General features: G+C 36.8%; 2 protein-coding genes across 2 annotated transcripts in view; one reads left to right on the top strand and one right to left on the bottom strand.

Moving 5' to 3' along the window:
* LOC139107161 (zinc finger protein 90) overlaps positions 1–13091 on the top strand; it is a 124006-nt gene that overhangs the window by 67098 nt on the left and 43817 nt on the right. The window contains exon 6 of the mRNA XM_070664509.1: positions 5589–5771. The gene's annotated coding sequence lies outside the window, so the exon portion shown is untranslated. The remainder of the gene's footprint in view (positions 1–5588; positions 5772–13091) is intronic.
* LOC139107158 (BOS complex subunit TMEM147) lies at positions 1074–2423 on the bottom strand. The gene is made up of 4 exons (XM_070664506.1): positions 2147–2423; positions 1926–2064; positions 1526–1747; positions 1074–1446 (listed from the first exon to the last, which is right to left on the bottom strand). Exons 1-4 carry the CDS (start codon positions 2221–2223, stop codon positions 1195–1197), a joined length of 690 nt encoding a protein of 229 aa, XP_070520607.1. The 5' UTR covers positions 2224–2423; the 3' UTR covers positions 1074–1194.

Below are 13091 nucleotides of genomic sequence, written 5' to 3'. Positions count from 1 at the left end.
CATTGTCAACGATGCCAAATGCTAACTGGAAAGATAATTCGCAGGTCTGTAGACAGATTTGTTATATCCCTAAGCAGATTTTTAAATTATACACATATCTAACATAAAATAAAACAAAAGAAAACTATCATAAATCGTTATTTAGACATATGAATAAAACAAAGAGAGTTTCATATACTTTTAACATGCCTATAATAAATTTCACAAGCGATGACAGCAACGGAAATTCTTTGCACTTTTCCCCAAAGATGAATCAGACATTAACAACGTAAGCGGAAAAATACTATAGTTTTTATATTCCCGAGAGTCAGAGCAATTAATCCATTGTTATATCCTACAGAATTACAATTACATAAAAAACCTCTTCGTTGAATTCAACTTACTTGAATTACGTATGAAGTATTATAAACTATTTAATTATATCGATTAATTAATTAATTTTTTTATTTATTATGTATTTTGAACATGAAATGGATATGTAATAATCAGATATTAAAACTAGAAGGATTCATATAATTAATAAGAAATGGTTAAGTAGAATAAGGCTGCTTTAAAAAAAAGAAAAAAAAAAAAAGATATTTATATTCAAATCAAAGAAACAGTATGTTTCTTTTTACCTTTGGCTTAACTTCAAATTAAAAACAACTAACGCTGCTACCACGAATATTTGTTGTACATACAGGCCTGTGATCACTAACGTCCATTAACCGTAATAGAGTGAAGTCTTTAGGCAAAAGATAAAATAAGACGGCAAAAATCATTCGGTCATTGTTCTCCAAAGAACAGAGAAAAAAAATATAACTACAAATGCTTTTTAATAATTCGAAAATATTTTTTATACTTGATTTTTTTCATAATTTTAATTAAAAAATTGATTAAAGCAATATCTCTAACATCCGTTAACTTATTCCTTTTTTGATAAGTATAATTTGAAAATTATAATCAGCTTTAAAATATTGTTCTCAAGTTATTGTTGCCGAATTTAATTTATAATATTTAATATTATAAATATTTTTAAATTATGAAACTTATTAATATAACGTCATACAGATAGTGATAATACAATATAAAAATTAGCATAACGCATTTATTGCCTAATGTACAATTAAATTATTGAAAAATGGGAGACATTGGTCAATATGACTGTACATTATGTACATATGTAATAAATATGTACATTAATTTATGTAATGCTTAAAAAATTCCAATTGAATGCGCAAGACCTGCATAAATATGCAATGTTGTTGCGCCAATAAAGAAAGTAGTGATTGCTTTAATAATAAGTGTTGACCATGGGCCGGCTAATAAAATCGACGAAAGAAAATCTAGTATGAGCGGTCTGTACACTGTGAGTACGAGCATAGCAATAACAATAGGAACTAAACCACGTCGTAAATCGTGTCTGGACCACAACCAAACTAACGTTGCGCTTGTTATGTGTTGAACCTATTACAAACAAGTTACATAAGTTATCTTGAATATGCGTCGGTTTTCTCTATGAAATATAAATAAGGTAGATTCTCACCAAATTAATGTTTGACTCGAGACTCTTTTGAATATACTTCCAATCGAATTCAGCACCGCGTGCTCCAACCCAGAGCAATAGAAATCTAGTGAGGAGCACTTCAGCTCCTGCCCATCCTATGCCAGCAGTCAATACCTTCGCGTGGCCTTTGCCAGGTATACTATTTAGTACCAATAAAATTCCTACCAAATCCGCTAGGTCGATAGACGACTTTAAAAATTCCTGAAACATATTTTTTAATTTACAAACGTGTATAAAGCTATATGATACTTTAAGTAATTAAAAAAAAGGAAAAAAAATTAAACAACGGTTATAATGAGATTCATTTCGTAAGTAATAGAGTTGTAATGCATGCGCGAATGTGAGGGAAAAAATTTTTGAAAATCCATTTGGTGCTTACTCCAAATACATCAAAACCTTCTTCACCCAAGCTGTCGGCGGTTGGAAAAAACGTCGCGAGCGCGAGCATTTTTACGAGCTGCGTGAATATGTAAATACCACCGGCCTGGATGCATTTCCAGAAAGCACCGTACTCTGACCTGCAAATAGATATATGTATACATTTTTCTCTCGTTATACGAACCGGATTAGAGCGATAAACGACGTTTCTCCAATACTTACAGGCCGGAATATTTGTAGGTTAAATAATACGGCACGTATACTAGTGCTAGGCAATTTCCGAAGTGATACAGTGTCATTTTTCGGTGATGTCTGGCCCTGTTTCTGATATTGTTAACGAAATAAACGCGACATAACCAAAATTACGTACTCTACATGACTGTACATTTACTCTTTGCACTCGGAGTTCAGTTCGATCCAGCTGAAGAACATATTCACTGTCGCGAACTGCGGTAAACTCGTGAAACTCGGAGCATCGCGCTTGCGTTTTGTAGATAAGAAAGTCTTCTGCCTGGAACTTTAATCGGAGCACGTGAACGTGATTTAAAAATATCTCGTTGTTTACTGTATAAAGACTATAAAGTATAATGTCGCTAAAGGTATAAATAGGTTCTTTCTTTTTTTAATTAATTATATCTCTTTCAAACATTTTTATGTTATATATATTTATAATTTTTGTTAAACGAGAAGGAAATATTTGAATTTAGGTTATAAAGCGTCGTCCAGGAAATATATGTCTTTTTGCGATTGATTTTGTGATTGTGCATCGCATTAAATGTTATTTAAGTGTTATTTAATCACGAAAAATTAATATCGAGGAAAATTATATTTCTTACAATTCAGAATTACATTTTAACAAATTCAAAAATTGAACACAAAAGTACTAAATGTTCGTGAATAAAAAAAAAAAAAAAAAAATAACAGTACAAATAGCTGTGTGACTGCTATTATTCAATTCATCGTTCGATTCAGCGTTAGAAAATCTTTGTGATGCTACATTACAGACCCCTCTCTTTTATATTTTAACCCCTTTGAAAGGGGTACAGGCACCCCTTTCCCCATAAAAAGGGGTAGCTGCTAAAAAAAGGGTGATGCAGCAGTAGAAGTATTGACTAGTTTTTTTTCCAAAAGTCTGCTGTTTGTATGCTAAGGTTTTCATAGTTTTTATTCAAATAAATGTTACAAACATAGCATATAAGTATTCTTATCTAAGTTAGGCTAAGATTCATTAATACTGTAATTAAGTCAGATACTAATGAGACATTTATCAACTTGTAGTGCATAAGTATTATGTTGGACAATATCTTCTCTTGCTTTCTGTTAGAATTGATAGGATACGATACATAGCATTTTGACTGCTCCGTCCGAGCATGCTCGGTATCCCAGATACTGCTGCTGGCTGTCCCTTTCCAGCGTACCTTACGGAGGATAAACTCCTGGGGGTTGGTTGGGAGCAGCCTGTGATTGGGTAGGATCGTGTGGGATCTACCCCGCAGGCTACTCTGCATGGAAAGGGTAGCTCAGTTCGCCGCAAGCTTTTGTCAGCTCTACTTCGTAGTGTTTCTGTTAGGTAGTTGTCTGATGCACGTCAGGGCTTGTAGTCGTTTTAGGAGTGTGGTTTTAGAAGTGATGAAAGAATATTTTCAAGTGTATACACTACATATCAAAAATTACTTGGTGATAACTTGCAGAGTGAGACTGTTTCAGTGATAGGGATAATATTTCATTTTATTTAATTTCCTAGCATATTTATATGTATGGATCATGCATCTATGTTTATATCTCTGAAAATTACTTCTAATTTTCTGAAAGTAGACACTCAAAAACTTTTTACAATGTTATATTTAAATATGATCAGTCTTTATCTACAAAAATAAATGTATATGTAACTCTGAATACATATTTGCTTTTTGTATTTTCTCATAAATATTCTGTTTAAGTATTTATTACATATATATTTTTTTTTTATAGTTAAACTCTCTATAATTGCAATATTAAAATTACTGCTTACTTTTTATTGGAATACTGCTTCTAGAATATTATCTCAGTGAGACGAAGAGAACGAAAATGTTATCCCTTTTAACTATTTTTTTCTCAACCCTTCTTCACCCTTTTTCATCCTTGGATGAAAAAAAAAGTCCACCCTTTTCATATGATCAACCCCAAAAAGTATGTGTTAGAGCATTGTAATACTGAACAAAGGGAAATATTATTAGATAAAGATTGTACTAAAATAAAACGATAATTTTATGATAATTATTTATAAGAATTTTAAAAGAAATAATATATTATAAATTAATAATTTTTACACAATTTTATTGATATTTACATAACTGCAGTGCAATGAAACGTTTATCTTTTTGCAGTATTTTTATTATAAATTTGAAAGAAATATATAACGTATATATATATTTTTTAAATTTAGTTTAACTTATTTAAATGTAGTTTAATCTTTTTTTGGGAGTGAGAAATGGGGTGGAGCTTACGTTCCCTGTTGCTTTCCATACTTCAAGCCTCAGGGAAAAGGGTAGTCAGTTTTATGGTGGAGCTCAAGGGTGAAAGAACATGTCGTGTAACTAGCATTTTATTAATTTTCAATTAGATATTTTACAAAAGTTGGTGATACTTTTAATAGATTCACAATATAAATTATATGTAAATTTTTAATTTATGGAATACATCACGTATCATTTATTCATATGTACGCTGAAGCGTAGGATTATATGACATCTGAAAGTGGTGAGTTAACTCGTACTTCGAAGTTTTAATTGTACAAAATAATTAAAAGGAAAAAAGAAAAAAAAAGAAAATTCGTATTTATTAGAAGAACATTTATTTCAAAATATTTTCGTACGATGGCGCTACGATTGATTTTCTATACATTGCTCGTCAGTAGACGTAATTATAGTACCGCGTAATTACAGCAGATGTCGTAGCCATTCACTTTGTGAAATAATTTTCTACATAACTGCACGCACTTCCGTACGTCTCTTCAACAATTAACAAGTTAGCAATAATTAGAACCAAGGTAATTAATTGCAATATACTTAAAAGTATCAGCAGCACATATTTTTTTAAATTACAAATCTTACTACATTTATATACAATATTAATTAATTTTCCAGCAAGACAATGAGTACACACATATAGTATACATATATATAATATTAATTACTTGTGTCTTATATACTTTTGTTACTATTTACATTATCTTTCATTCCTTATCGCGAGATTCGCAACATCGAATCGATACCGAAGTCAAGTTAAAAGATATTAAGCTAAAGAACTAAACAATCATAACCTTTATTTATTTAATTTTTTTTTCATAACCTATTTTTTTCAAACTAAAAAAAACGCTATCTCTTTCATATTTTACCAATCGCGTGTAAACAGTACGCTTATTTGAACTTAAAGCCATCTAATGCTTTTCCTGGATTTATCTTGGATTTAGATACAAGGGTCTCTCTCGATCCTGAGAGTAACGACACTTGCATCTCTTTCAATCGCGAACCTTTTACTTTCGTTGTCTTCTTTTCTCCCTTTTTTTTCTTTCCTCGACCACGCGTTTGGCGTGTTTGCATTTCTTTCCCTGGGGATGCTCGCGGGACGGGGCGGCGCAATTTCGGAAAGCCGATTTCAATTGAGCCTCTTTTTTTTTTTACAGGGAGAAACGAAAGCTCGGACGCGGGCGGTGCAGGGATTACGACGGGAATCGCATAGACGGGTCTGCGAACACGTGCGAAAATCTCGTGTCTTGACGTTTGCGCCTACAACATCGATCGTTCCCTGGTTTAACGTTCCTCGCATCAGGAAAATCCGATTTCTCCAGGTTCCCCTCATCCTTCCGGTAAGTAGCACAGTATATAAAACAAATATCTGCTTTGGAATATTCATTCGCTTTATTTGGGAAGGGAAAGAAAATGTCTAGTAAAAATATCTATTCAGGAATTTTTACAACACTTTTTAACAACGTTATTTAATTTATCGGACATTTTATTTCTTTATAAATTATTTTAATTAAAATGCTTTTCATATTATACGAAGAAATAAATGTATATGGTACGTTATGATTAGAAAAAAAAACGAAAAGAAACTGATATATTTTTCTGACTTGACGGAAGCAGGAAGGTGCAATGCCTTCTCTTTGGTATCTGCAGACGCGGTTGTTAATATTCCACCAGCACATACGTCCTTTTGGGACAGTGTCTGATCAGTACTCATATTACTTTTTACCGTTCTTTCTTTCTTCGTTTTTTTTTTTTTTTTCTTAGTTCTATAATATTGAAAAAGAGTATCAGAAAAATTCTCGATTGCGACGTTAAAGTCCAATAAAACGTTGAATCAGATTGAAATCTTTAAACGACTTTCTTGGGAAAGTTTCGAGTAACCAGGAAGTCCAAAAGATGTTTAAAGAACATTTAATATGTGTTTGCGAAGTTAGGATATTAGATATTTCTCATTATTTACGTTGCCCGCTTTCGCGGTGTCGATTTTAATAAAAAAGAAATAATAATAGAAAAGGAAGGACTAGGTAAGAAAGATTTCAGCTGCAAGGATATTAATAGAGTAGACGCTGGAGCGTAATCTCCGACCAAACTCTTTAATTAGTCATTAAGGTAGGATTTGCGTATTTGAAGCGAGAAAGAAAAAGAATAGCGAGCCACGGGTGAAAAAAAATAAAATAAATAAAAAAAGAGGCTTTAACGAGCATCTCTTTATTATTTAATGTCTGAGACGGTGTTGCGCGGAAGTGACTCTAATTAAAGAGATATAATTGGCGGATGTACAAAGGAGAATAAGACTCCTCGTTCTCGGACGAGCCGCGCTGTCGTCGATATTCTTGCGCGGCGCCGCGCTTCCAATTAATCACTCTGTCGCGCGGCATTAATACCATCCCCCGGGTTTTAAGAGAGAGAACGGTTGCATTACCCGTGCGCGAGAAACGTTTTATTATACGGGCCGTTGAGTTCTGTGCTTCTGTAAAAATAGAGATCGCTATATGGAGAACCGAAATGATGAGCAAAGCTCGCGCGGGTAAGAGGACTTTTGATAAACTCGCCGCGTCTTAGCACGTATGAAATGAAAAATATTAAAAATGAGCACGTTAAAAGTAGAGATTTAATTTTGTAGCATATAGAGACTAATTGTATACATGAAATTATTAGTATCATTTATTTAAAAGATGTGTATTGTGTTTTTTAATATATTTTTTTTTTTTTTCAAACGTTTAAAACCTGATCATTAACAAATATAATTTGATCGAATATAGGACGTAAATATTTTCTTTTTTTTTTTTTTAATATATGCAAATTAATATTATTCTGGAATTATTAAGAATATACTTGAACTGTTATTATACATAAATAAGCGATGCAGTTTAAGGCGCATGGTCGAAAGCGGTTTCCGTTTCTCGCGTTGCACAGCAGTCGTCGAAAATACTGCTCGGGCGGTTAAAGCAGTTGAACATTACTGAAGAATGCTTTTAGCATTCCAGATATCGCTAGCTTGTTTGAGTTTCGGAGGTTATCGGCATGATCCGAGGCTAAGAAACTGTCCTTAAATGTGCCGTAAACGGGCCTATATGAAATAGAAGAGGGAAGGGTGACCGGGTGGGAGAACAAGTCGTCTCTAACTTTGTAAACGCGCATCGCGCTTCACCGGCCCGGCCAGAATCCAATAAAAACTTTACAGCCCCGTAATAAATGCAAGAAATAATTATCTCATGAATACATTAGTTTTAGTATCTCCCGACACGGACGCGGCCCGTAAAAGCAGCATTGGATATCTTGACCTACGATTTCCAGTGCGTGCCCGCTTCCCTATGATCCTTAATCGCCACTCGTTCGTCGCTCTTTTTCTCTTTCTCCCCGGTCAAGCCGTACTTCTTTTCTTCCCTGTTTCTTTCCTTACCTTTTATGCTTGTCGATATTTCGCGGGTAGAAAAATCTGCGCCAAAGGGCACGGAGGTTTCCCGACGTGTTTCACTTTGATAAAAATTAATATGTCGCTTCTAATAATTAATCTAGAATTCATCCATCCGCGGAAATGTAATTTCGCTTTTTATATCTTGGCATTAATGGCTAGGAAATATTTTATCGCCGACGTAATGACGTTTTTCTCATTCTCTTACAGTACTTGAATCTTAGACGAATAATTTAAGGGAGAATAAACAATAAGTGTGTAGATAATATAGAGAATATTGCGTCAGACGCGTGTGCGATTTGAAAAGGCTCATTTTGGTTATATTAGCGAAAATTCTTCGTGTGTATACGGGTAGCTATCGAAAGGGTGGCGACGTTAGTTAGGTGGAAAGGGAGGTGTGCGTCGGGTGCCGTGGCACAGAGTGATTGATCGTTGCCTCGCGACACCCCCGTGTTCTCGTAGAGTGGATAAAGGGGTGGAAAAAGGAGTGGAAACCCTTTCACGCTTTCACGGATCAGTCACGGGATCACGTTTTCCGTGCCATCCCCTCGCCCCCTTGGTACACGAGACATGCATCACTCTGCCATCCACTTCTACTCCCCTGACTTGTGCGCGTTTGCTCGTGTCGATGTCGCGGAGATCGAATCTGCAAACTTTGCGCGAAGGGAATTGCCTTCCCTCCCCTTCCCTTCCCCCTCGTCTCTGCGGTTCATCGATTCCGCGATGCGACGGTATCAATTCTCGGGCAATTTTTACCTGCGGGATTAGCTTAAATCGAGACAATAATTCCGCGGATAATATTCGGCGACGCGCGCGAAAAGCCCTGCCCCGATTTTTTTTTCCCCACGCGCGTTAAAGCCCCCGCGCTACGAGTTTGATGGTGACGTTTCTACAGTCTCGCAACCCGTTGGATTTATCACATTTTCAAAGGGAGCGATCCGAAGAAAATGTCACCATCATTTACGGAGCGCATGCTTCATCGGAAGCGAGCGGGTAGATGACGGTGGCTCATACATCAGACACCTAATTCCTCCTTTCGCTCGAGTGTTAACTCTTATATCTTATCCATTTAGAAGTTCCATTTGGCCGGCGTCCGCGCACCCGGCCGTCTTGTCATTTCCAAATTGACGAGCCACTATGTGTCGCTGATATCCGTAGTTTTCCTGTACACTGAAATTATCTGTTGGCGAAACCAACAACTTACCGAAGAGTTATTCACGTGGGTACCGTGTCTTAACTTTCCCGGTTCTGCTGACAGGTCTTGATTGAAATAAGGAACCCCCAAAAGAAAACTCCTATTATGTCACTCCGAAATTCTTAAAAGATATCTATCGTATAAGTTCCATAACGTAGCCATTTAATATTTTTCCTTCGATTATAAACATGTCGTTGCTCCACGTTCGTTCGTCGTAAAAATAGTTTCGATATGAAAATTAAAATTATTCTTATTCGTCGCGGTGTAATTTTATTGTTATTATTATACAACGTTTTAGTACACAATAGGAAAGTTTTGCTGTTTTTTTTTTTTTTTTTTTTTTAAATTAAAATTGTAAGACCTTTTCAATTAAAGATATACTCGCGATCGATCGATAGTGGACTTTAGTCGAACGATGGCCTCGGCAAATCAACTATGAAGAATTGTGGGGGATACAGGAAAAGAAATTGGATATTGCTGCTAAATATTTGAAAGACTTCCGATCCGTAGAATTTCCTTGATATCCCACGGGACGAGCTGCGTCTCGCAAGTTCCTCTGAAATCTCCCCGTCCGTCGGTTTTAAGCGACCAATTAACAAAAGAGCTTTTTTAGCATTTTACCCTACGATCGTATTAAAAAAATGAATAGCGCTCGTATCATGTTCTAAAATCGGAACTCAATATTTTTTATATTTATTTCAAGATTTTTCAACTTTATTTGATAATTAAAATTTCTACGATTAAAAGTAATGTCTGATTATCATTTCGAAGTTGTAATTGTCACTTGAAACATGCTGAGTCGTCTCGTAATAATTAATTGTCATAATTATCAAACGGATAAAAATAACGGAAAGATATAAAAATTAATTTTTTCTTTTTTAAATTGTAATAATTAAATCAAGACGAGAACTATTTGAAAAAAGAAATTGAGAAAAGAAGTTTTTTTTTACGTGCATGTTAAAGCTTGTCAATGTTATCCAACTTTTGCACGTCGATCGAATTGCTTTACGTTGACTCGTCTATCTTGATCGGGTGGGACTGTAGAGTCTGTAGACTGTTGGCTCGGGGAGAATTTTAAAATTGAAGATTCTAGTCGAGAGACGTAGATGGAGGTACGATTCCCCTGGTTCGATCCTAGCCTGGATCCGGAGAATGTGTTTTTCCGCGCCCTCAAACACGTCACATGAATAAAAAATATCCTTCAAAGTTGCCAACCCCAGCGTCTGGCGAAACGTACCGGAGTCCCTTGTAGCGGCCGATCGTAAGAAGGGTAGAATGTCGGAGTGCTGCATATCGGAGAAAATGGAAATCGAAGGGAAGCGAATCGTGTGCTATCGTAACTCACGCGACAATAAAAAACCATAATTTCAAATATTAGCAACATATTTTTGCGGTTCTCTCCCTCTCTATTTATAAATGTTTGCTCAAAAATAATTATTAACCGGTAATTCACTATTTATTTTACGGCTGCATTAATTATTAAACAATTTGTATATTTCATGATTCGAGATATTCAAACAGGTTAAATTTTTTTTTTGATTCGTCTGTCCGGATCGTATTTCGTTTAAATTTATATTGCACGATCAATTTTCCTGCGAGAGCGTATCTATCCGTTCTCGTGGAAATTATAAAATACAACGAATTAATCGAAGGGCCCTCACCGCCTACGGCATGCGCGGTTTCTTTCGCAGCTGATTACCTGCTCTATTAATTTCTTTGTCGATTATCGGGAGGCAAACTATCGAGTCTGAAAGCCCGACCGGCAGAAATGGCAAAGACGGCGATTCGGTAGGTCGGCGTCGATAGCTTCTTCCCGTTGAAGCTAACCCTAATATATTGGATCGAGTTTACAGAGGGATGGAGTCACGTTGCGCGGGATAGAGCGGGTGGAGATCTGCGAAGGTAGGGGTTGCGAGGAGGGGCGGAGGGGACAGAAAGGTTACGGGTCATAAACCATCCTCAGTCGCTGAAATCGTTCTATATGCGAGCTCGGGCGTGTGTGCGGGTGAACGTACACGCGCGTCCATCTACTTCCGTATCCGTGCGGTAGCACGTGTGATTCTCGCGCAGTACGAAGCAGAAGTTGTTTACTACCCTCTGCGAAACTTTTAAAGTAACGTAATCCAAGTGCGCGTTATACGGCATCGATCGATTCAATCGCGGAGTCGATGTGACATTTATTAATCCTATAAGATATCGATTTTGCGTGATAGAATCTATTCGAAAGAAATTGCAACGAATACACCGCGCGGAATACTTGAAATGAGAACGTAAAATGAGTATCTTTGCGAAAAGGTGGTGGAGTACCTTCGAATAAAATCGACCTCGGTTAGGTAGAAACTTAAGAGTGACGGCAGCGGGAAGTTATCTCGCTCGTGTTCAATATTTCCGCGGATATATTTGTAAGCGAGCTATAAATATAAAAGATTTTCACCGCATTGTAATCGAGAGAGTTTGTAATCTATTGGGCTAAGAGATATCCGCGGAAACACATTGGTGACAATTTAGGTTGAGCACCACGACGGGTGTGTAATATGAAGATAAGATGTCCCCCATGTTCCCATGTGCCAGGCTCCTCGATCGGGGATTATGTTGCCATCTACGTTGTCCCACCCCTTCGAACGAAAACATCCCGTCGTAGTACGCCGACCGGTCAGTCCAACCCCATTACCTTTCGCACTCTTACGTTTGTCATTTCTCGTGAAATCTTCGTTTCCTATTTGTCGTAAACTCATCCTTGGGAAACATAAAATTTTTTTTTTTTACTCTGAAATTACTTGCACTTTCCGTCGAAATTATTTCATGCTCGCGACTCTCGCAAGCGTCACTCGTCCTTATTTAATATACTTTTAATAGTCGACAAAACGAGTTTGATAAAATTATATATTTTGAGAGCAACACGTTCTTTTCGTCACGTAGGGATAACGCTCCTCGAAATTACTTGTTTCCCTGACGAATTACGACAGTCTTCGCAGAAGCAAAAAAAAAAATAGTTAACAAATTTATATATTTATGTAACGAGAAATGACAGGCGAGATGGGTACGCTCATGATTTTTAACGCATCGCGTTTTATGCTCCTCCAGTGCGCTTACGATCGCACGCGCCCTGACTCCCGTGTTATTTTACAGGGGTGACTAAAGTAGATTTTTATGAATCCACCAGGAATGGTACATATCTCGCAGTTGGTGCGTTAAACTCTGCGTGATGCTTTCCAATAATCTTTTTTGTAGCCGTGCTCGACAAATCTCGAAATTCATTATTTTTATAATAGCCTAACATTCACGTTTTTATTATCTCATTCAACAGAGTACGTCTTAAACAACGCAACATATATATATATTTTTTTTTTCTTTTTATTTTTTATTTTTTTAAATAACTACGACACCCAAGGCTCTGTACATTTGCACGAAATATTTCCTCGATTTTCCAGGGAAACACACTTATTTCTTTTCATCCCTGACATAAGAAATCGTCAGCATTCCGAATGGTAAGTCCGGTGTCAGCCTAATGTATGTCCAGCATGGCGAGGGTGTGCTTGATTCATTTCACCCTCGGGGTCCCCGGCGACGAGCGCGCAATTCGCCACGCATTTCACGAGTCTTCCCGCTCGTGCACGCGAATCAAAAATCCACCCTGCAAGACTTTACACGGGCGTCATAAGCTGACGCACTCAATTTAAAGATCGTCCCAGCGTCGAAAAGTCTCAGGGCCGAGGGTTGTTCCCCTCGGCTCTCTCTTTCTTCCTCTCTCATTTTTTTTTTTTCGTTTTTTTTTTTCCCACCGGTCACAGTTCATGTAACTCCGCGGGGGCGCGGCTTTACAATCCGAGCATTCTGCTTTACAGTTCATTTCGTTCGCGGTGGCGCCCTTTTCCCCCTTTTCATCGAATTATTTCGAACGCGCTAAAGGAAACGTTCTTCGATCCGCACGGCGGTTTTCGAGACACCGCTACCGTCTTTCGTACAATTTCGATTGTATCAGCGGCTTTGCTTTACCCCCAATATATTTTCGCAGTTTCACGTTACATCATTCAACGTTCTTAATCTTTA

Source organism: Cardiocondyla obscurior, linkage group LG12 (assembly GCF_019399895.1).
Source record: "Cardiocondyla obscurior isolate alpha-2009 linkage group LG12, Cobs3.1, whole genome shotgun sequence".
In the NCBI taxonomy this organism is placed as follows: Eukaryota; Metazoa; Arthropoda; class Insecta; order Hymenoptera; family Formicidae; genus Cardiocondyla; species Cardiocondyla obscurior.
Note: the sequence above shows the minus strand (reverse complement) of the source record. Positions and strands in the feature narration are given on the sequence as shown.